This window comes from Ostrinia furnacalis, unplaced genomic scaffold, assembly GCF_004193835.3.
Source record: "Ostrinia furnacalis isolate ACB-3 unplaced genomic scaffold, ASM419383v2 OfSCF0635, whole genome shotgun sequence".
NCBI lineage: Eukaryota > Metazoa > Arthropoda > Insecta > Lepidoptera > Crambidae > Ostrinia > Ostrinia furnacalis.
The window spans coordinates 707,150-729,999 of NW_021130874.1; the positions used below are offsets into that span (position 1 = coordinate 707,150).

The 22,850-nt window shown below is 36.0% G+C and overlaps 1 protein-coding gene across 2 annotated transcripts in view; it reads right to left on the reverse strand.

The window, feature by feature from the left end:
- Nucleotides 1-347: 347 nt before the first annotated feature.
- rst (irregular chiasm C-roughest) overlaps nt 348-22,850 on the reverse strand; it is a 129,849-nt gene continuing 107,346 nt past the window's right edge. For both annotated transcript variants that reach the window (XM_028323338.1, XM_028323339.1), the window contains exons 15-22: nt 18,865-19,103; nt 10,922-11,092; nt 10,475-10,590; nt 9,008-9,159; nt 8,271-8,459; nt 5,139-5,251; nt 2,930-3,026; nt 348-2,215 (exon numbers count right to left, since the gene is read on the reverse strand). In XM_028323338.1, the coding sequence (XP_028179139.1) occupies nt 2,178-2,215; nt 2,930-3,026; nt 5,139-5,251; nt 8,271-8,459; nt 9,008-9,159; nt 10,475-10,590; nt 10,922-11,092; nt 18,865-19,103 (1,115 nt within the window). In that variant the 3' untranslated portion in view covers nt 348-2,177. The remainder of the gene's footprint in view (nt 2,216-2,929; nt 3,027-5,138; nt 5,252-8,270; nt 8,460-9,007; nt 9,160-10,474; nt 10,591-10,921; nt 11,093-18,864; nt 19,104-22,850) is intronic.

Here is a 22,850-nt window from a genome sequence, read left to right on the forward strand (position 1 = left end):
CTGTAAATAGAAATTTATTTTTACCTAAATAAAAATCTGATAATTTTTAAAATAATTTTCGAATTGCACTAACAGTAACTAAATGGAAGATCAGTGCTATGAATAATAAAAGTTTTTAGTAATAATAATATAATGAAGATATATCTAATTTTTATTATATTAAATGTAGACAGATATGTTTGAGACATGAAAATGGCACATTTCGTAAATTAAAGCTTATTGTGTATTCTACAAGGGGTTGTAATATTATTTATATTATTATTATTTTCGATGGGAATTTAGTTCACAACAAATAAAAAAATAAACCGAATAAAATTTATTTACCCGATAGATAATAATGTTTATCAAACGAAAAATCACTTATACTTTTTGTGCTGGATGATATTTTTCGCAAGGAATACTATTTTTTTCATTTCGTCTTAAATGATGAAATAAAAATCTTAAAAATATATTAAAAACACAAACTAGATAATTACAGTGACTATGTTTTGCAAGTAAGCATCTTGCAATTTCTTCAATATAGAAAATTAAGTTTTTAACCGGTAAAAATAGTGTTCCATCAATGTCCAATTAAGTTTACTAGCCAAAGGAAGAGGGTAGTTTAGTTTATTCATAAATAACGAAGTGCACTCGATATTTTCATAAAATTTCACTTTAAAAATATTCCTGTGCCAAAAAAGTTTTATTACGGGATTTAAGAGGTTAATAATTTGAGTAAAGTTACTATTTTATTTAATTGCTGTTGTTTCGAGCAGGAGCTTTTGAGGACCTTGAACTAGCACTCTAAAAAAATGGCACGACGATAAATAGAACATACAAAAAAAAAACATACAGACGAATTGAAAACATCTTTTCTTTTTTTGATGTCTAGTAAAAAGAGTAAGCACACTTTTTTTCTCTCAAAAAGTCTTAAAAATAAAGAGAAAAACGAGATGATGACTAAGAGACATTACATTATTTGTCTCAAAATCAAGGAAATTCTTAAATGAGAGTTTTAAATATATTAAGATGATTTTAATCATTATCGCTTATAAATATGTTTTTATTTACACGAAAACTTCAACAAGTCAGTCAAAGTATTGAAAATTGACGAAATTCATTGCGTTACACAAAATATTCGTATTGTGGATAGAATTGACATAAAAGAGGCTATCAAATTACATTTCATACCCATTAAATATCTTATTACCTACTATGAAGTCGTGTACAGTCAGCAAACAATAACGTATATTCTAAATAATCATATTTTTATACACTGTATAACATTTTAGTCATACCACAGAAAGTCGCTTATTAGGCCAAATGAGTTACCTAGTTGATCACCGATTTTAAAAATTTGACTACCTATTTTTTCGTTTAGGAGACCTATTTAAATTCTATTTCTTTTCATAATTCCAAAGGAAAAAGGATTATCTGTTTCCAAAACAATATCATTAACACATGCAAATGGATATTGATAGAATCATAAGAAAGTAGCTTTATTAACAATGTATTATAGTCACCAAAATTACGTTTTAGGCTCATTTTTACGGCCGACTGTACTCACTTCCCTATAACCAGTCAAAATGTCAAGTTCATTTTCCAACGAAACAAAATCGGGCGTTTCTTTTACACGCAACATTTTACCTTGAAGATAATATTATGTAGGAATCAATCAGTTGTATAAATAGCTAATACGGACAATCCAAACCCTACAATTCATTTACTTACTAAGCAATACTAATACATTAGCAACAGTCATTTACATTCAAGTTATAAAATATTTTTTTGTAAAATGCTTAAAAAAGTGAAAAAAAAAATAGTTTGTGACAAAAACTCTAATAAAAATGTTTAAAAACATGCAAAAAAAAACACGCAAACAGTAAAACATGTTTTTCTAAATCAACATTTTAGTGTTAAATTTTTATAAAGAGATCTTTCAAGGCTCCAGATTTTTTTTACAAGCATAAAAAATCTTTTCTAAACCAACTATTATTTTGACTAACTACGAAAACATCTAAGCTTTTGGTTTAAAAATCCAGTAACATTTTTTTTATAGAAAATGAACACCCCTCTTTCCGAATCCTATGTCAATCAGGCGTCCTTAAACTATTTTTTAATTTACACAAACACTTAAAAGTTTTATGTTAAATTCTTTTTAACGCGTTGTCAAAGTCCTGTGCAATGTCAAACGTTGGTTATACGTGTGTGGCCAATGGTTGGGGATGGCCATTACCTGAAAATCATGTGTCACATTAGTGTCAGTGGATAAATCGGTGAAACCCTGAATGTCAATTTTGACAATTAGTTTACACGAACGAATTTCAACATAGGCTGGGCGTCGAATTTGTATAATTTGATTCGCATTTATAAAGCTTCAATAAAAATGGATTTGACATCAAAACATTTACATAAAAGGAATTTGATTGTCAGGTTTTCACATAAATTATAAGACTCTTATATTGTTTTTCACTGCTTTTCGTATCATAATGTTGTTTATTTTACAAATTACAATATTTTTCGTTTGTTATAGAGACTTCAAACAATATTTTTAGAAGCTGTCGATATTCTATAAATCATGGAATATTATCAGCCCACAGTTTTAAAAAAATAAAATTTTTTTAGGTAGTGAACTAAAAATCTGTGGCAAACCACAATTAGGCAGAATTAACTATAATTAATTTTAAATTTGTAAAGTAAAACAGTGCAAATCTTAAGCCATTGAAGTATTATAGAATAAGAATTGTATTCATTCGGTTCGTACGAGCGATCATATTTTATTGAGGCTAACAGAAAATAATTTAACTTTGGTTAAAAATAATTAATCCGAATTTGTTAAACTTGCCTATTCTTTAACCCTTCCAATGCCATGCCAATTTTGACAGCCATATTTTTGAAAAAAAAAAGAGTATTTATTTTTCTTTTTAAAAGAATTTTAAAGTAAACTTACCTTTTTTAGTAATAGTCGCATTCGTGATAGTCCTATTCGAAGGCGCTAGTATGTAGTGTGCGCTAGGCGACTGCGGCGTACCAGAAGTCGTGGCCACCTGTATGAAAATATTAAAAATAATTGAATGACTTAAATAGTGAAAAACCAGTAATATGAAGATAAAAAGATTTTTTTAAATAATAATGTTTTATTTGCAGATCTTCTAGCTCTATTAGTTTAGATCGATGACGATGATGGTATGATTTTTTAAACATCATAAACTGCATTATTTGGATTCTCTACTACGTAAAGGGAACTTTTTTTAAAGGGCTTTAGAGGGGACGTGGTTCTAATAGATTTTATTTGAAAACAAATGAAACGTAAGTAAATAAATTTTTTTGAAATGTTTTTTCCACAATTATTTAAATGGTTTTTATGTACAGTTGTTGCAGCTTTACATGTGTAGTAGCTCGCTACTGTTCGTTTTTCTAAAGTTAGACATTAAATCGTTATGTGCATGTACACACACACACACAAGTAAAGCTCACTCGCCTTCGTGAGTTGCAAGAACTTATTGTAATTCCATCATTTTAGCCAATGCAGTAAGCGACTGGGTGTGCCAGGTGACGTGGCCATCTGTGAAAAGTTTTGTTATTAGCCATTCCATTAGCAACCCTAATGATAATGAATGAGGTTCGTTTACCCTACGCGAGTTTATGTCGGATTTCCACTGATCAGAAAATAACGCCCGTATTCACATACAGTACTATGAGGTCTCACAGTGCGCGTGGACGCACAGGGTCACACACGAACCAATCACAGAGCTCTATTTTGCTTCACTTAAGCAAGTGTCGTTTGTGAATACGAGTGTAAGTGGAAAACCATGTTACGGATTTTTTTTACCCAGGAAAATGGCCTATCCATACCTACCGCCGGGGGACGGCAGGTTATGTGGGGCTGGAACCCACTAAAAACTTGGGGTGTTCCCTCTGCCGCATAGTGGTCGGCGCCTTGGGTACTAGAAACGGCCACAGCCACAGCACAGAATAAGTAATAGTACCACAGTTAACACGGGTTAAGGACTTGTTCCTATAGATACATCCCGTTTTGTGTAGGATCCCGTTTAGTGACATTACAGTCCAGTTTTGCGGGAAACTGGATTGCCGTGAGAAAGGGCCCTAATTAATTAATGAGGTGCGTTTACTCTACGCGAGTTTATTCGCAATTTCCACTGATCAGAAAATAAGTGATTTTCCATGTTATGGTTTTACAGTAACACAGGTTAACAATTTAAGAGAACAGAATAAATTAAACTTGCATATATTTTTTATTAAAACTTGTTTATTTAAACTCTTCATTTCAGTGGAAGAGAGTTAAATTTTGAGTTTTTTTTTTACTGTTCTCACTTAAAAAAATGTTTGAAAATTCCTACCTAAATTATTTTGTGTGCATTGTTACGAGTATATTGTACCGTTTCAAATAAACGTTGATTCAGTCAATTATTCATAAATTCCGATGAATCAGTCCACAAAAATGGAATTTTGTGGAACTCACTTGGAATTTCGGTTACGCTTTGTATATTTTTATTTTTTGAAATATTTGGGGATTTCTGAAACGGCCTTGGATTTTTTTTACGTTTTTTTTTACTGTTGATAGCATTAAACATTTTTGTAAAAAAAACTCTATTTATTTACAAGTTCCTAAGAGGCCACAGAGCTCTTTATATGCCGTCGTCTGTACATTTGACATTGATTTTATCCTAAATATAAAAAAAAATTAAAACATGATACATAGTTATTTATTTTACTACTATGTTACCATTACGTATCTTTCCGTATATCAAATGGCGACCACGGGCCGGAAGACGTAGAATGGGCACGCCGCACTAGGTGGACCGACGACCTGGTGAAGGTGGGAAGTACCTGGATGCGGGCGGCGCAGGACCGGTCTTTGTGGAAATCCTTGGGGAAGGCCTTTGTCCAGCAGTGGACGTCATTTGGCTGAACAAACGAACGATATCTTATTCTTAATTAACGAACCTTAATTTCGAACTCCTCCTATGTTCTTCTGATTAATTTCGTTACGGGTCCAATGACAGTTTAACTTTCCCCCGGGACAAACTTGACCTTCATTGGTTGGGTTTTTGTGGCGGTCAAGCTGTAGATCCTGGCTACACAGGAGTTGCAGTGGTGGGAACGAGAGGTGGGAATAGTCCCGAACGATATCTTACCGTTACCGCCGCTTGTGTGCTGTCAGTCGACATTGTGGACGTCGTGATCGGGCTCGTCGTACACTGAGGCGATGCCAACGACGTCGGCGACGTTATTGAATGCGACGAGTTGCCTGTGGAAGATTGTTGATATTATTCCACTGCTAAATTGTGCCTAATGGACGGACGATCTACAGAGAGATGAAGTAAAGTACATCAAGTTTTGAAGTCAAAGATGGCCGAATAATGAAGAAGTTGGACTGGGTGACTTGATTTTGGAGGAGTGCGGGTTCGATTATGATGAACCCACTCGTGACGCAAGCATATTTAGCTTAGTACCTACTGTTAGTACGAGGGGTTAACGGAACTATTTTTTTTATGCAGAATAAGGCAGGTAGCAGGAAGGCGCTGGACGCAGGCCGCTACCAACCGGGCAACATGGAAAGCATTGGGGGAGGCGTATGTTCAGCAGTGGACGTTCTATGGCTGAGATGATGATGATGATGATGAAGGCTGGTATTTGACCGCAATCGCACTTGATGCAGTCGATCGATGCAGTCTAGGATATACATTATGTGTTATGTAGGATAGGATTTATCTTTGTTAAAAAAATCTACAAACTGCTTAACTATGTATTAACTACTGAATGGGAAAGACTGGTTACTTTAAGATTGCCACAGATTTAAAAGAGCCTTGCATTTACCACAACTTTTTTATGTGCTCGAAATTTGTACACGTAGCAATCGTTTCTAACCGATTAAAAACTGTCGTTTGTATAAAATGATGCCCAGAAGAGGAGTTGAGCAATATATCTTAGGTAGATTATAAATGGAATCAGTGTGCTTACCATTAGTTTACGTTTCGTGTGCTCACTAGTGACTGCATAAAAAATTACATTAAATGTATGACAGATTGGTAGCAGGTAGGCGCTGGATGCAGGCCGCTACCAACCGTGCGATGTGGAAGTCATTGGGGGAGGCCTATGTTCAGCAGTGGACGTCCAATGGCTGAGATGATGATGATGATTACAGATTGTACAACGCCCTTAGCGGAACAACAAGAACTAAAATCTTCATAGATTTTTTGGCGTACTCGCTAGCGAGCACACCTAACGTAAACTCATGGTAAGCACAATGAATAAAATGCTATCTTTATTTTATGTTACATTGTCAAGAACTCAAGTATAATAAAAATATAAATTCCATTGTTCTAGAATTGGACGCTAAAGGTTAACAAACGAATTAACTCAATAATTAAATTAATTAACAATATCGGTTTACTTTCACGTGATAACCTCCACAAAGTGGCAAAGCTAAATCTAATCTGGTACAGTATTCACGTCTAATCCAGATTGGAGCTGTTATCTGCATCACAATGGAGTTACGAGTAGAAGACTCTCTTCTCACTAACTATAGTCTGGTCGCAATATAATTACGCGCGAGCGATAAAGATGGGTAGCTTGGGGTCATTGAATAAAATTCTACGTGCTTCGGAGACCGGGCTATGTAAACGTTTTTTTGTGTTGTGTGTTTATTAATAAGTGGGTAAGTAACAGATTATTAGTAATTTGTTATTGCACACAGGTGATCTGTGTTATTGCACAAATTACTAATAGTCCCGATAGCCCCTCGTACTAAGCTAAATAAATGCATGTGTCACGAGTGAGCTCACCACAATAGTCGAGCGGCGGCGGGGACCGAAACCGCGTCCCCGGATCACGAGTCGGCCAGTCCGACCCTTTCACCGTTCGGCTATCGTGGCTTATTCTTAGTTTATAATGGAATGGTACTTCTTCACTTATTACTTTTATACGATTTTTTTGACATAGCTGCTTCGAGTAGACTTAAAAAACACTTCAAATTTAACCCTAGCCGCAGACCACAGACTTTTTGTCGGCCGATAGTTGGGTCAGGCTGTTAATCAGTATGGGCATGTATGGGAGTGCGCACATTACGCCGATTTGATTTGGCCGATTCTTCATACAATTTACAAATCGGGCACAATTATCGGCCGACTAAAAGTCTGTAGTTTGCGGGTGGTCTTATGGCGCTTTTAAGCTGTATAATGGAAAGTACTATATTGTCATAGGTAGTTATCAAAATTATTTCAAATAATAACATGCGCACGATCATAAAGAAATAAAAAAGCGAAATACCAGTCACTGATTAATCACGAAATCTCTGAATCTATAACACCTACAACCTTGAAATTTGGCAGGAAGGTTCCTTATAGGGTGTAGACATCAGCTAAGAACGGATTTTGTGAAACTCTACCCCTAAGGGGGTAAAACGGGGTTCACGCGCGCGAAGTCGCAGGCGGCCCTTAGTAAAGGGATAAATTAATATAATATAACTCAAAGGTGACTGACTGACTGACTGACATAGTGATCTATCAACGCACAGCCCAAACCAATGGACAGATCGGGCTGACATTGAAATGCAGGTAGATGTTATGACGTAGGCATCCGCTAAGAAAGGATTTTACGAAACTCCACCCCTAAGGGGGTAAAACGGGATCCACGCGTACGAAGTCGTGGGCGGCCGCTAGTATCAAATAGAGTGTAGTGAGCCCACTGTATTCACTTTCATTAGAAGTTAGATTAGAAAAGTAATTAGCGTTTGTGAAATTAGATGCTCGGTTCAGTGGCCTATCCACGTTGCAGATAAAAATAAGCAAACCCACAAAAAGTAATTTCAAAAGTGATATTATTATAATTAAGTTTTATACTTATTTTCGTAACTGAAATGTTTTTTTTTTAAACCTGTTAAGTTCAAAATAACTGAATTTTTAAGCCTTAATCCTCAATACAACGATTATGACTTAAAAAGGTAAGACCATGACATTGAGCCCTATTTCAGATGAGAGAAAACAAACAAAAAAAATCATTGAAAAATAGACAAATTTTAATGTTCTTGTAAAAGACATCAACAGCTGGCTCAATTGAGTTATTTTAAATAACTATACTTACTAACTACTGATGACTATAAACCTCTCTCAAAACGCGTAATTTTATACTGTCTTCGGCTTGTCATACAGATTCTGTTAGTTTCTTTTCGCAATTTATTCATCATACCACTAGTTGGAGCCGTTGGAGGGGCATCTTACACTACGCTCAAAAAATTAACAAAATAATCTTATTAAGGAATTACTTACCTGAAGGTAACACCACAGACGTCCTAACGGATGAATACGGAGGGGGAGCCGGGGTAGACGCAGGTTTCGCGGTGTTAACAGTGTTCGCGAAGCCCATGCCTCCTCCCGTTCTCAAGTGGGGGTTGCCGTACGTGGCTGCGTATCGCACGTCCACCCCGTGGATTATCCCACCGTTGGGCATCCGATTCACTAGAAAGAAGGTTTTAGTTTTATTGTCTGGAAATTGAGGAATCATCCTTCTAACAAGCTGTTTGTATTAATAAATTGTGGTCTGTATGATTTGATGCATAGATCTAAGTTACATTATGTGCAAAGGGTCATCATTAAGTGATCAGAGGAAACTTGTAAAAGTGATACTTAGAACTTAGTCTTGTATTTTATGCACACCTCCAGTAACCAGTATTGTAACGTAGTACTCAAAATTAAATATTGGAATGTTACACTACAAAATTATCGTCATTTAGTGAGAATTTTTTGTAACGTAATGCTCAAAATTTATTGTAAAGTGTGTCCAATGATATTACAACAAGCAAATTACTACAATCATTATTTTGTGAACAGTATTATAACGAGATGCCCAAAATGGATTGTAACTTATTGCTCAAAATGAATTGTAACATAATGCTCAAGAAGGATTTTAACTTATCGCTCAAGATGGATTTTAACTTATTGTTCAAAACGAATAATTATAACTTAATGCTTAAAATTGACTGTATCATGTGACCAATCCTACTTACCATCACCAGAAGGTAGCCCAAGGTTGTTTAGCGCGTTGCTACTATCCTGCCGCTTGGTGCGCTGCAAGGAGTTGTTCTGAGACCCGTTTCCAGGGTTGAACTGGACGGTGGATGACGTGTCTACACTTCTTGGCAGGCTGCCGTTTACTGACCTGTTGGGGTTGGAAGTTATTAGCATTTGGATTTTAAAAGATGCATCTCAATAGTTATTCAACTTCAGTCGTCCGGCAAAAGATCGTGGATTCAATTCAAAGAAATGAATCTGAATGGGATTTATTCCCATGAGTTTCAATCACAAACTGAGGCAACAGATTTTTTTAAGATAAAATATGGGATTAATCTATGTATGTATCAAAGATTTAAGATAATAAAGAAAATAAAAAAAATAAAAATATGTATGAAAGAAAGGATAGAATCAAACTATGCAACAATTGTATCATTGAAATAAGGAACTTTAATTTTTTTTTAATGTTAAGTGTGGTAAAATTACTCAACTAAAGGATGATGGGCATATTGGGCGTTAAACCAACAGAAACAAAAAGTATACCAAATTAAAGCTTAATACTAGTACTTCATTTCATAGTATGACAACAATCCTGAAATACGCGGGGATACGGAGATGGAGGTCGTTGAATATGCAAAGTTTCCATAGTATTTCACATCACATTAGGGTAATAAAAATAGTATTAGGTCAATTAGATTGCTTTTATCGACCATATTGAGAGTATTGTATCATATCTTACTATCGATTCTATCGATTTAGTAAGTATGTATACCGAATAAATCATAATCGATTATTCGATTGCAATAATCGATTATATTGCTGAAAATAAGGAATTGAATTAACAATCAAATGATAGTAATGATGGTAATCAATAAAATCGATTAATCGAATTGTAATCGATAAATCGTTATTTGGCAATATCGATTAATAATCGATCAGTGATCGATTATGCCACAACACTACAACTTAACTGGTAGAAATCCCATTGAAACATGACTGTGTTCATGTCATTTCTCTAAATGGTACCTAGGTATGGTCCTACGCTTATAATGTAGAACATAGTTTAAATATACTATTTGTTGGCCCCACTCCTGAACTGTTGGACATAATAATGGATAAATAACTTAATGTATTTAAAATGTAAGTAGATAAGTATATTAATTAATAGTATTTTTTGTTTGCGCAATAAAGCACCTAATACTATTATTACACATTATGTCAATTTCCAAGCAAACCCGGGAGTTTTTGGTAGTTATTTATATGAAAATATATTTCTAATATTAAGTCCTAACAAATAGTAGTAGTTACATTTCTGTTGGTTTTACGCCCAGATTCCATAGAAAAGTGCCCATCATCCTTTTATTAAGTATTTATTGGCTCGGACTGTTTTTTGAGATGAACATTTACAACACAATTTAATGAACAAACAAGAATGTTATAATTTAATATCATCTATCGCTCACCTATTTGGCGTCAGTTTGTCACTGCCAATCGTAGGCGACTGTACCCTCAAAGATCCGGGGGTATAGTCGTGCCCATAATGCACGTACGTCTGGTAACCATTACCGAAACCGTTGACCTATTGAGGAAAAAACATCATTAGAACCAGTTAGAACCAGATAATTTGAATTTCCTTAGATACAATACATTTTTATAAGATCACGTCATTGTAGTCTTGCCATAATAATCTAGTAATGTTTCCATATAAAATTGACAATAGCAGAATTTCTAAGAAAAGTTACTTATTGCAAATTTTTAAGGTTTCAGTATCCATAGGGAAAAACCTTAAATCAATTTAAGGAATATTAATTGATAATTTTTATATGGCACTCAACTGAGCTTTATTAAACAAAAGCTCATCACAAACAACTTGATTCGTATGAGAAATAGTAATGGTCCCAAAATCCCACCTTGTAGCAGTCCGCGTACGCCGGGTCATTGTAATCGTTACTGTATCTGTATGGCTGGTAGGTGCTGTTTTGATTGATCGACGACAGTTGAACCGCACCCGCTAACGCTACGCCACTGCCAAGTTTGGCGTTTGAACATAGCGTGCTGTCCGAGCCGGTGTTTGAGTAGTCCTAGAAAGAAGGAGATGTTTTAATATTGATTATAGAAAAAAAATTTTAAAAATAGGACGTTTAAAATCTGAATGATCATTTTTCTATGGTTAATGGACCGATGTCCAGCGTCAGGTTAAGAATGACAGATAACAATTTCAAGGTTAAACGTCAGATTAGAGAGTCTTTCAGACTGGCCAGGTCCAGTTACAGGAAGAAAAACTATTTAGGGCCGATTTTTCAGTCGTCGGATAACTTTTAACTGAAGAATAAGTTTGGCACATTGATAGTTTCAGTAATNAGTTTTATTGAGTTTTTTTATTGTTGAACTAAAATATCTACAAGGTCCCAAATCCAAAGCTAACTGGAAATCCCTCTAAAATACTCATCACCCGATCTCAAATTTAAATACTTTGTGTAACCTGAGAGCGATAATTTCGAAGCTGCCGTGAAAATGTTTTCTTTGAAACAGAAAAAGTAAAATGAGACCTTAATGACCGTTTAAAAATACCCAGTCGAATAACAATGGAGGCAAATTATACAGGAGTTTGGAGGGAAACTGTAGTTTACATCTCAAAAGAACTACGAGTAAAATGGTTGAATTCAGACAAATAAAGAATTGATATTTAGTTCGTTTCAAGTAATGGACTCCCATTGCTGGAGAAAGGCCTCCTCAAGGATTTTTACAACGATTGGACATGCACTGCGTGTATCTAAGTGACCTTCACTAGATCGTCAGTCCACCAAGTGAATTTTAGTATCACTTTATTAAGTCTTATAAACAATTTTTCACGCCTCCCCATTATAACAACGTATTGCTCAAAGGAAAAGAGTTATATGAAGCATATTATCAACAATATTTAATTTTAATAATTAACTTTTCAATATGTTAGAGATTGTTGCCGAAATTGTTAAAGTTATTTTTGGAATTCTAATCGTAGACGCGCGTTATTTTGAGGATCGAGTTATAATACTGAAAAGATTATTTTCATCAAAGATATTTAGAACTTGTTATGATAAGCTTGTTGAATTTTAATCACAACCAGGCTTAAAAAACCCATAAACATTTGTTAACCTTTTAAACCTAAGCACTAGTGTCCGACCGAATGTTCGGTTTCGGTTTCGTTTTCGGTTGAGTTTCGGTAAAAACACGAGTTTCGGTTTAGTTTCGTTTTCGGCGGCAAACTTNCATACATGAAAAGCGAGACTAGTGAAAGAGACCGAAGTATGCGTTGCTCTGCCTTTACTAAGAGATAGGTCACTTTATCTATACAGGGATATAGAGCATGCTTTATAAGGTCAGTTTATGGTGAAATCGAGAGAAACAGGAATTTTGAGTTAAGTCACTTTCATTCTAAGGGTGCGATATCATATCACAGGAATAGGGCATTCACACACTCAGTCAACAGAGTTGTGCGAAATTAAGGTCAGGTCATTAAACGGTGATTATAATACTCGCTGTAAATGTATAGTTTTGAAACATATAACTTCAAATTTACCAACAGTTCCATTACATTATAACTCTTTAGACATTCCGAATAATANATATTATATTAGATTGATTTGTGTTGACCCGTGCTAGTAATTGGACTGTTTGATTGCCTTTTTATTGACCTCCGCTCGATTACTGAACCATGCCTCTCAAAATAATTCTTATATTTACTTACAAACTTATCTATACATTGTTAACTGTTTAAGTATTATTTAGTTTGAAGTTTAATTGTTATTGATTTAAGACCTTGTGTAATGACACTTAATGTGCAATAAAAAATTGAATTTGAAATAAAACTAACTTAACCTTCGGAAGGCAACAGGGGTGACTGGTCACCCCACCAGTTCTAAAAAGTCTTGATACGATTAGTTGCTGATGTTGTGTCTTTCTGTCGTTTGGTCTATTCTCTAATTGGAGGGAAAGCTAGCAGTCGCATTCGTCAACATATAGCGTTAGGTTCCTGTTTTTGATATTTTGACACTGCTGGGGTGACTCATCACCCCTGTTGCCTTTTACGTATACTTTATTTTTTCGTGTTGCTAAAGTAAATGATTGGTTTTGGAGTAAAAATGACTTGTCATTGTTTTCGGATGGTCAAATCGAAAAATACATTTATAGACTTGCTGATGTCAATTCCTATGACAAACGCTGCTCAGATGATAATAAGATTTCCAAAATTGAAGATAATATCTCGGTTCAGTCGGAGGAGGAAGACTTTATTTCCATTAGCGAGAGATTGTTACGACGATGAAGTTCTACTAGCACAATCGAACATAACGTGCTACTATGTAAGAACGGACATGTTTGGTCTTCTTGGTTCCATCACCTTGGAGTCAAACATCACGACGAAATATAGTAACTGTTGCGAGAGATACGAGAATTATAGAGCAATTACACATGACATTCTAAATATGAACTAGGGACCTCCTGAGGGTGCACCTTTAGCAAAGTNGTATTAAAAATTTCCCTACTTTCGGGAAAATCGCCTTCACTGTTTACACTCCCCAACAAAACTGACACTAATGACATAAGATTTTTGCCTCACTCTTGACGAAGCGTTTGTATGAAAACTATCCATCTAGGTTTTATTAATCTAAGCTTTTAGAGTAAAAAGGCACTTTATAAGTTCAATTTTAATGCAATTTAAAGAGAAAACGATAAAGACTGACTGATTATAATAACGTTTTCTTTATTTTTCCCTCAAAATATGAGCCTTGTAAGGAAGTTTCGGTTTCGGTTTCGGTTTCGGCCGAAATAGACACCGTTGCCGAAATTCGTTTTCGGTTTCGGTTTCGGTCGTAAAACTAGTTTCGGTCGGACACTACTAAGCACTACCGATTAGAAGCAGTACCGATAGATCATCATGAGAGACGACAATGAACTTAATTCCTTACTAGATAGGAGAATTATAGAAGAGGATCCAATAGGGTATAATAACAAATTAACGTCCGTATTCACAAACGATGTTTGCTTAAGTGAAGCAGCAAATCAAACGCACAGCGTTGAATAGAGCTCTGAGATTGGTTCTTGTGTTGCCCTGCGTGGATGCGCACTGTGAGACCTCATAGTAATGTTTGTGAATACAGGCGTAAGGTCTTCATAAAAAGTTTCATCATCACCGTATTGTGTATTCTGCGTATTTTTATATTTGACAAAAAAAACTGATGATTGTGTTGAATGTATTATTCATATAGCTGTCATGTTAATTTAACTTCATTTAGCAAAGTGAATGAAGAAACTAATGATTTAATTCTAAATACAGTTAAGTGACTTTTTCAAAGAAATACAAACTTAGTCCAAGCTCAGAACTTGGTATTTGAGTTTTCTTAGCCTTAATCAAAATCTAAGGCTTAGAAACAATACTATTAAGGAGTAATTGAATTGAATACGAGTACATTATTTGCCGCAAAGTTTCTTAATCAAATTAAATGTAAAACTAGCCGTCTATTTTCTTTGGTATTCAAACTAATTTGTTAATATCATTTACTTAGACTTAAATCTCTAGAATTTTGTTTCAACTGATTCTGTTTTATTAGAATACTAGCTGACCCGGCGAACTTTGTTCCGCCTTAATGGCAATAAATAAGCAGACTTTTTTTTAATTTCGAACGGGATAAAAAGTATCCTATGTCCTTCTCCTGGCTCTAAACTACCTCCCTGTCAATTTTCAGCTAAATCGGTTCAGCCGTTCTTGAGTTATAAGTGGAGTAACTAACACGACTTTCTTTTATATATGTATATAGATTTCGTTCAATATTGAAGTTATTTAAATTATGCTACTTTTGGTTTATGCTTTAGGTCAAATAATAACAATAATATCACATGAAATGGGCGGAATCGAAAATATAGTTTAATCTTGATAGATGACTGTTTGAAGTCTGTTTTAAGGTATAGTTTTCAGTAGATTTATAAAAATTAGATCACAATGCAAAAACGGAGTAGATATAAAAAACGTAAAAGAACACTTCGCCAAATCAGTCATTTATAGACACTGTTAAAGTAGATATCAATAGGCTTACGCCTGTATTCTTAAACCTTACTATGAGGTCTCACAGAGGTCGTGGACGCACAAGGTGACACACGAACCAATCACAAAGCTGCTTCATTTAAGCAAGCATCGTTTGTGAATACGGGCGTTAGTCACAATGCAAAAGAACTGATAACCAAAGAGGTAGACATGTTGGATGGGGAGCGTAAGTCGGCAACAGTGTAGGGCGCTTCAGCAAAGAGGGGCGATAACCCAAGTGGCTGGCAGTTTGGAGAGAACAGACGAGGGTGGCTTCGGCTTGGAAATGGAACATCAATTTTTGAAATTCGAAATTTGACTAAAATTGTATTTAACGATAACGATTTATTGTAAGTTTACGACACTTTATGAGGAAATGAAGGGGAGGAAAATCAAATCAACAATGAATTTATCCCTTTAGTTATAAAAGTTACAACCTAGTTGAACTCTGGCTTAAGTTGTCATTAAGTACGGAAAGTCATTTTAATCCAGTGTTCTAGGTGTATTTTTTTTTATTAATAGGGGGGTTCTTGTATAATATTTTATGTAATTAATGTGAGGACTAATAGAGAAAAAAGTTTTTAAAAATTCCCTTACATGTCTCATGCTCCAGTAAATATCAAAATTCGAACTTCTCTATCCGTCTTATTAAATTCGTTGCACGTTTTTAGTCAGTCAGCTATCCCCCGGGACTACTCAACCTTCACTGGATGGAATTCATTGAAAATGAAACGATAGTGTTTAGGGTGGATTGTTTTATCCACAAAGACGCGCCCCACCATTCTTCCGCTAATGTTTGAGTGTTATCGGTGCACGCTAAATCATCCATGAGTGCACACGCACACTACAATGATGACGCTCGGATTGCTCGGATCAAACTCCCCGCGCCCTGAGCTTCCCTCGACCAAAAATTGGTGGGGTGCGTCTTCGTGGATGAAACCATCATACTGGATCAGGATTTACCAACCCCTTTTTCTGGATATACAGGATTTATTTATTTATTTATTTATTTAATTAACATGCAAGTGAGCTTACAGATTTACCTTTAGCAACAATTTTCTGTAAAATCCTTACGGTCCGTTTAGCCTTCAACTAGTACTTATTATTCTGTGCTTCAATCAAGTTTTAAATCTCATGAAACAATAGGGATATGCAATGTATTATTTATTTCTCACATTTCAGTAGCCTATCAAATCAATCAGTGCCTTTCTTTAACAAAAATTTCAAAAGATACCTAAATATACAAACGTCAGAGATCTCATGACGTCATTGGTCATATTAGAACGACATGTAGAGTCTCATACAAGTTACTATGGGCGGGTGATATTTGACGTCACGCTCAGCTATTTCCATACAAAGTTTAAACACTTGTAACTTTTTTGTTTCCATCCCGATTTCAATACTGTTTTTCAGAAATTCTATGATTTAACAAAATTATTTAGACATAATTTACAAATTTTTAATATCGATGCACATTCCCCATTGAAGGAATATGTTGAAGATTACTTGAGATATCCGGCTCATTGATTTTTACTCAAGTACTCTTTCAATAACGATACTGAATACGTTATGAAGCAATTCATACTGTTGGCAGTAAAAATGGAAGCGGTGAAACGAGCAATTATTCTAAGAGATGTTATTACTCGTCGCCCATCAATACGAGTACATGATAAGTAACTCGTTTATACATACGGATGATTGACGGAACAGCCTGGGTAAAACAGCCAGCTCAAGTCAAGTATTTTTTTTTATGAAAAGTACTATCAACAAGGTTGACGCATACTATTTAAAAAAATCGTTTGCACGAAATGACCATATTTAATCAGTCCTGCCCACAATTTTGTTTCTTGCCTTATCCATTAGTTAAAATTCTAGTCACGAATAAAATATAAGTTAAGCACAAAAATCTTCAAGTCAGAAAGAAAAGCTGGGTATCTACTAAAGTGAAGATGTTATTTTTCATCAAGTACAGCATCGCCGAACTAAACAATATCATCTGATGTTTTTGTAACAAAATGACTTTTGAGGCTTTTTGGAGCTATCGTTCGTTCGTTCGTTCGTTTCAGCCAAATGACGTCCACTGTTGGACAAAGGCCTCCTCCAAGGTTTTCCACAATGAACGATCCTGCGCTGCCCGCATCCAGGCTCTTCCCGCGACCTTCACCAGATCGTCGGTCCACCTTTTAGGAGGCCTGCCCACGCTACGTCTTCAAGCCCGTGGTCGCCACTCGAGAACTTCAAAAAGCTGTTGTTAATATTATTGTGTATTGGCCGTTTTCTCTTAACTACAACGTACCGTGAAACCAGACATCATATTTAAGTACGAGTATTAATATTGATCGAGTATTTGTATAAATATTAGCATGTCGGTGACGGTAAAGGAAATTAAATTTGTTGCTACGTTATTACATTGAAAGCTGTGACAGAGTGATTGAATGGCGTTGTTTTTTACAGAATTAGATTTCACAAAAATATGTAAGAGAGCAGAAAAATAATTGTCGTGTGTTTTTGTATTCTCAATTTTTAGTATGAATCTATACTAATTTTATAAAGCTGAAGAGTTTGTTTGTTTGTTTACTTGAACGCGCTAATCTCAGGAACTACCTGTCCGATTTGAAAAATTCAGTGTTAGATAGTCCATTTATTGAGGAAGGCTATAAGGCTATAAACCATTACGCTAAGAGTAATAGGTGCAGAGCAAAAATGAAAAATGTTGCGAAAACGGGTTTTCACGCGTACGAAGTCGTGGGCACAGCTAGTATTTAATAAGGGAAACAGAGATGAGCTGTAACAGAGTTGTTAAGGGCACGTTGTTTAGTTCAAGTCTCGAGCTAACAAATGCGCTGTGGCGAGCTCGCTGTTAATAGGTTTCCAAACGTCGACAATGTCACAACTCTCCTCTGTTACAACTTACTTCGATCTCCCCTATCTTACTGAAGATAAGGAAAAATTTATAGAAGTAGATACTTCAGTATCCGTCTGTATATGGATATAGTTTTTAATGAATATGAGGAAGCATCGTAATGAATCAAATATACCTAGGTACTAATGATTTTCTGATGAGAAAACTTGTCAAATGGTAATGGTAGGTACCTATGTTTTAATTGGAGTTCAGAACATACAGTAATTAGTTTCTACGTTCGACTGGAAATTTTCACGTTTTCTTATACCTACTTGAAGTTAACTGACGAAACTATTAAAATATTTAACGTTTTCTTAAACTTGAAGTTAACTGACAAAGTAAGCAAGTCGTTTAACCTACTCTTTCTGTAACATAGATTGTAGGTACACAGGTACATGCTGATAAATACAACTACTTCTTTTTAATAAACTTCACCGCCTCTGTGGTCTAGTGGTAAGACCACCTGTTTCAGACGCAGAGGTCCCGGGTTCGATTCCCAGTGGGGGCAGATTTTTCTATTCGGTTTGGTTGGTGGTAGGGTTTGTTCTAAGTCCGCCTGGCTAGCTATCACCATCTTACCTAAGTCTGTCGCCATAACAACAATGTTACCATTGTTGTGTTCCGGCAGTTAGAGGTAAGATAGCCAGTTCCTCCGTGGTTGAGGATTCCGGGTGAAGCTCGCTTCCACCTTCGGCCTGATCGTCACTTACCATCAGGTGAGATACGGGCCAAGAGCATCCTCGTTGTGGATAAAAAAAAACTTGAACGCGAAGTAGGCCTACCTACATTCGACAACACATCTCATATTTTTGTTGTAAATTCACCCTTATCGCACCTAAATAAGATCAACAATGTTTAGCTAGCTTAAAAATACTACAAAAACAAAAACTTACGATCTCGCAGCTCCCATTGGCTTGCCTCAGCTCCAGTTTCAAGTCGCTTATGTTCGAATTCCTGTCATTCTCCTTGAACAGCTCCTCAGCTGTCACTGTCACGTCTGGCTTCTCTGTCATCTGGGTCTGCTTGCTCTTTCTCTGCTTTCGTTGACAGAGAATCACCAGCATTATCACGGAGGCGACCAGGATCGTCCCTGAGGTCACCCCGAATAAGATTAGCAGGAGCGGGAACGTTTCTGAAACAAAAGAGTTTGATTTGAATATTGCTTTGACGTTTGAGTCTGTAAGTGACTTCTTTTGTTTAGGTTCTTACAATTGGAATAAATAGCTAAGATCAGACCTAATAGGCTAAATCCTTGATTAGCCATTTGGTAAATAGTAGGGGCGAGCTCTGGCATTAGAGAATCAATGACCTGATGATAATGACCAGAACCGCGGTTATTCAAACTGACCAGGGTCCCTAAGCTTGGACTCATATCTCAGACAATAATACAACGTTTTAAAACATACAGGGTGAAAACGATAAGTGATCAAATTCGATTTTTTTAAACTATACAAGATTATCAAAAAACTACATAGTTTCTGATCCTGAAACTGCTTCATGAGCTCTATCAAACGGTATCAATAATAGGTTACAGAATTAACTTGATCTATCGGAAAATTGTATGTTTCCAGCTTCCATACCTACATTTGGTACATGAAGTTACATTGATGCCACATTGTTTCAATAGGTATATGGTGCCAGAATATCTTCGTAAATACTGAGAAAAACTTCCAAATAACTATCTATTGTCAACTAATACGGATTTAGGTAATATGAGGGTCTCTCTAAAAGCAACATAGCTTCACTATATTTAGATTTTGTTTAGTTTTACTAATACTGGAGTGCCTATTTTGGGAACAGAACAACAAAGTTGTTTTTAGTTCGCGTCAGGATATGGCGTAACAAGTTCTAAATTGAGAAGGAGGATTATGTTTAAGCCCTGGTTTATTTAAAAGCTATTTGGTGTTATGATACGAGAGTCTATTTTTGGGATGTGACTTTATGTAACTTATAATAAATTGGAATTAATTGTTTAGTACTTAGTAATAATTGTGTGGGCTTATCGTTCATTAGCTTTTCGCCCCTCATACTTTTAACCCCCACTACCCCCATTTCATTGGGGTGAATTTTGGAAAACTCTTATTCCCTAAGAAACTGATACCCACGTCTTTTAAATTTGCCTAATGAGAAATGGAGATTTTTTAGTCTGATTCTCCAGGATATTTTTACGTCTAAATTTTCAAGATTGAAACAGCGTAAAATAGCAAGAACTATTATTTAATCTGACTTTTTTCTAACTAATAGTGTAATAGTAATAACGTCAAATCATCCACCAACCACAAGTAATGTTAAAACTATTTTTTTTTTCAAATACTACAATCAATTTTGCACTTTATTGTGTTTCTAACAAAGTTCAAAATCCAATGAAGAAATTTTTAGTAGGTTGATCTGCGGTAAAATATTCCCCCACCCCATTATTGAAGGGAAGACGAATGCCTGTACTTATACACAGGGCATAAAGTTAAAGCAGCGATACATTCCGTATAATGCGTGCTCGTTATGTAATACGGGTCCGACGTACTTTGGTATAATAGTGATGGGGTTTATATGAAAAATGCGGTCTCTGAGGTGGACAATATTTTGTGGGAAAGGTTGTCTGTTAAAACCCGGTCTGTGAGCACGTAGAATTTTGTCCAATGACCCCAAGCTACACATCCTTATCGCTTGCGCGTAATTATATTGCTGTCGCGACTGTGCGACGGGCGCCCGCAGTGACTCGACGAGTGCTCACAGACCAGACTATAGATGTAATGAGGGTTTTCGCGATTGAAAAATCCGCCAGGGAGGTCCAAATGCTGCATGATTGGTGGATTTTGACATATCTGTCAATGTCATGTCAAAAATAACCAATCATGCAGCATTTGGACCTCCCGTCTACGTATTGCCATCTGGCGGATTTTTCATTCGCGAAAACTCTCATTGAATTCATTCGTAAGTCTCATTCGTTCGTTCGTTTCAGCCGAATGACGTCCACTGCTGGACAAAAGCCTTCAAGGATTTCCAATAAGACAGGTCCTACGCCGCCCGCATCCAGGCACCTCCCGCGACCTAAGGCACCTCCCGCGACCTTCACCAGTGATCGTCGGTCCACCTAGTGGGAGGCCTTAAATAAATATCAATATTAAAATTTACACGTAAGTAAGTAGGTGAATTTGAATTTGATTACTCGTAAGGGTGGGTATGTTTATGCTCGTAACTACTCATCCATCATACTTATATTCGAGTCTAGCGGGATTCAAATCCCCCGCACTTTATCACGCATGGGTCAGACCAACCATGAACTTGAATAAAATATTTCCAAAAATCTAAATCTATAAAAGCGAAAGGTCACTTACTCACTCATCACGAAATTTCAGAAACTACAAGTGCTAGGAGTCTCAAATTTTGCATGAGGGTTTGTTTTAGAACGTAAGACTACTAAGACGGGATTTTGCTAAATTCAACCCATTAGGTGGCAAAACGGGATCCATATGTACGAAGTCGCGGGCGACCGCTTGTTCACAATATAGGTGTGACTGTAGACTTTTTGAAATACTTGAAAGGATTCATATTTTATCATCCAGTTAGGAAAATACCTACATACTCAAAAATGAGCATTTAAGTATCAAAATATTGGGAGAACAAATATTTCTCGAATTTCTAAATGGCAATAAATTCGATGGGTGCCTGGAATAAAGCCGCAATCGACAAAACACAATTTTACAGGAGAAGAGATNGAATTAATCCTTAGTCATAAAAACAAAACTGTTTATTTTAAACAAGAACATTTACAGCTGGTGAAATAAATTCCGTATAATCGTGAAAGCTTCAGTACTAAACTTAGGTCACCTGAACAATAAAAACTTACGGCGCAAATTAGTCTTACAAATTCCAAATTAATTATTCATGAACTAGGTCGTAAAAGAAACCTAGAAAGAAACGGCGCGAAAGCTGTCTGGGAAGTATCCGACCTTCTTATTTTTTATTAAAGCCTGGGCCGTGAGCACGTAGAATCCCGTCCAATGACTCCAAGCTACCCATCCCTATCGCTCGCGCGTAATTATGTTGCTGTCGCGACTGTGCGACGCAGTGTGTGTGCGAGCGCGACAGCAACATAATTACGCGCGAGCGATAGGGATGGGTAGCTTGGAGTCATTGGACGGGATTCTACGTGCTCACGGACCAGGCTTTAGCTGACCCAGCGAAATTCGTACCACCTAACTTAGGTATATTACCGCCTAACTTAGATACCTTACATTATCATCCATTACCATTTTCTAAATACAGGATGTAATTTTTAACAGATTTTAGTTGGTTCGATTCCCAGATGTGGCAAGCAAATTTTGAAAAATCTTTGAATGCAGTTCTATTTCTTTTTCCTTTAAGTAAAATTTTCTGTCTACTGTATTAAGAGCACTTTTCCTCCAGGCGAAATTACAAAATTCCACCCTGTATAGGTACTATACTGAAGAATGACGTCAAGTTTTTGTCAAGGTTCCAGCTAAAATGCTGTATGAGTATAATGAGAGTAGTATTTTTAAGTAACTACCTAAGTCTTGCCCAGGTCTCAAATGAAACCCTAACACAGGTCGGATAGTTTACGGACAGGTAAAAAAATTCTTTCAGCAAAACCCAAGTAGCTTTGGAAACCAAGACCTATTCCCGTAATGGATGTAGTACAAACTTGACACTGTAGTTCCTGAGTTGTCATGTTTAGTATCACTTCAAGTTGCCTGGATTTCAGTTGATTTATTATTTAGACCCAGGCCAATTGGAGCTCCTTGAAATATCCACCTAAAATCAAGGATGCAAAGTCCAATTTCGGTAGCACACGCAGTCTGACACAGCCACGTAGTTACGTATTAGGAAAACCGACTCAGTTGGTTTGGTCTTAAGAGCT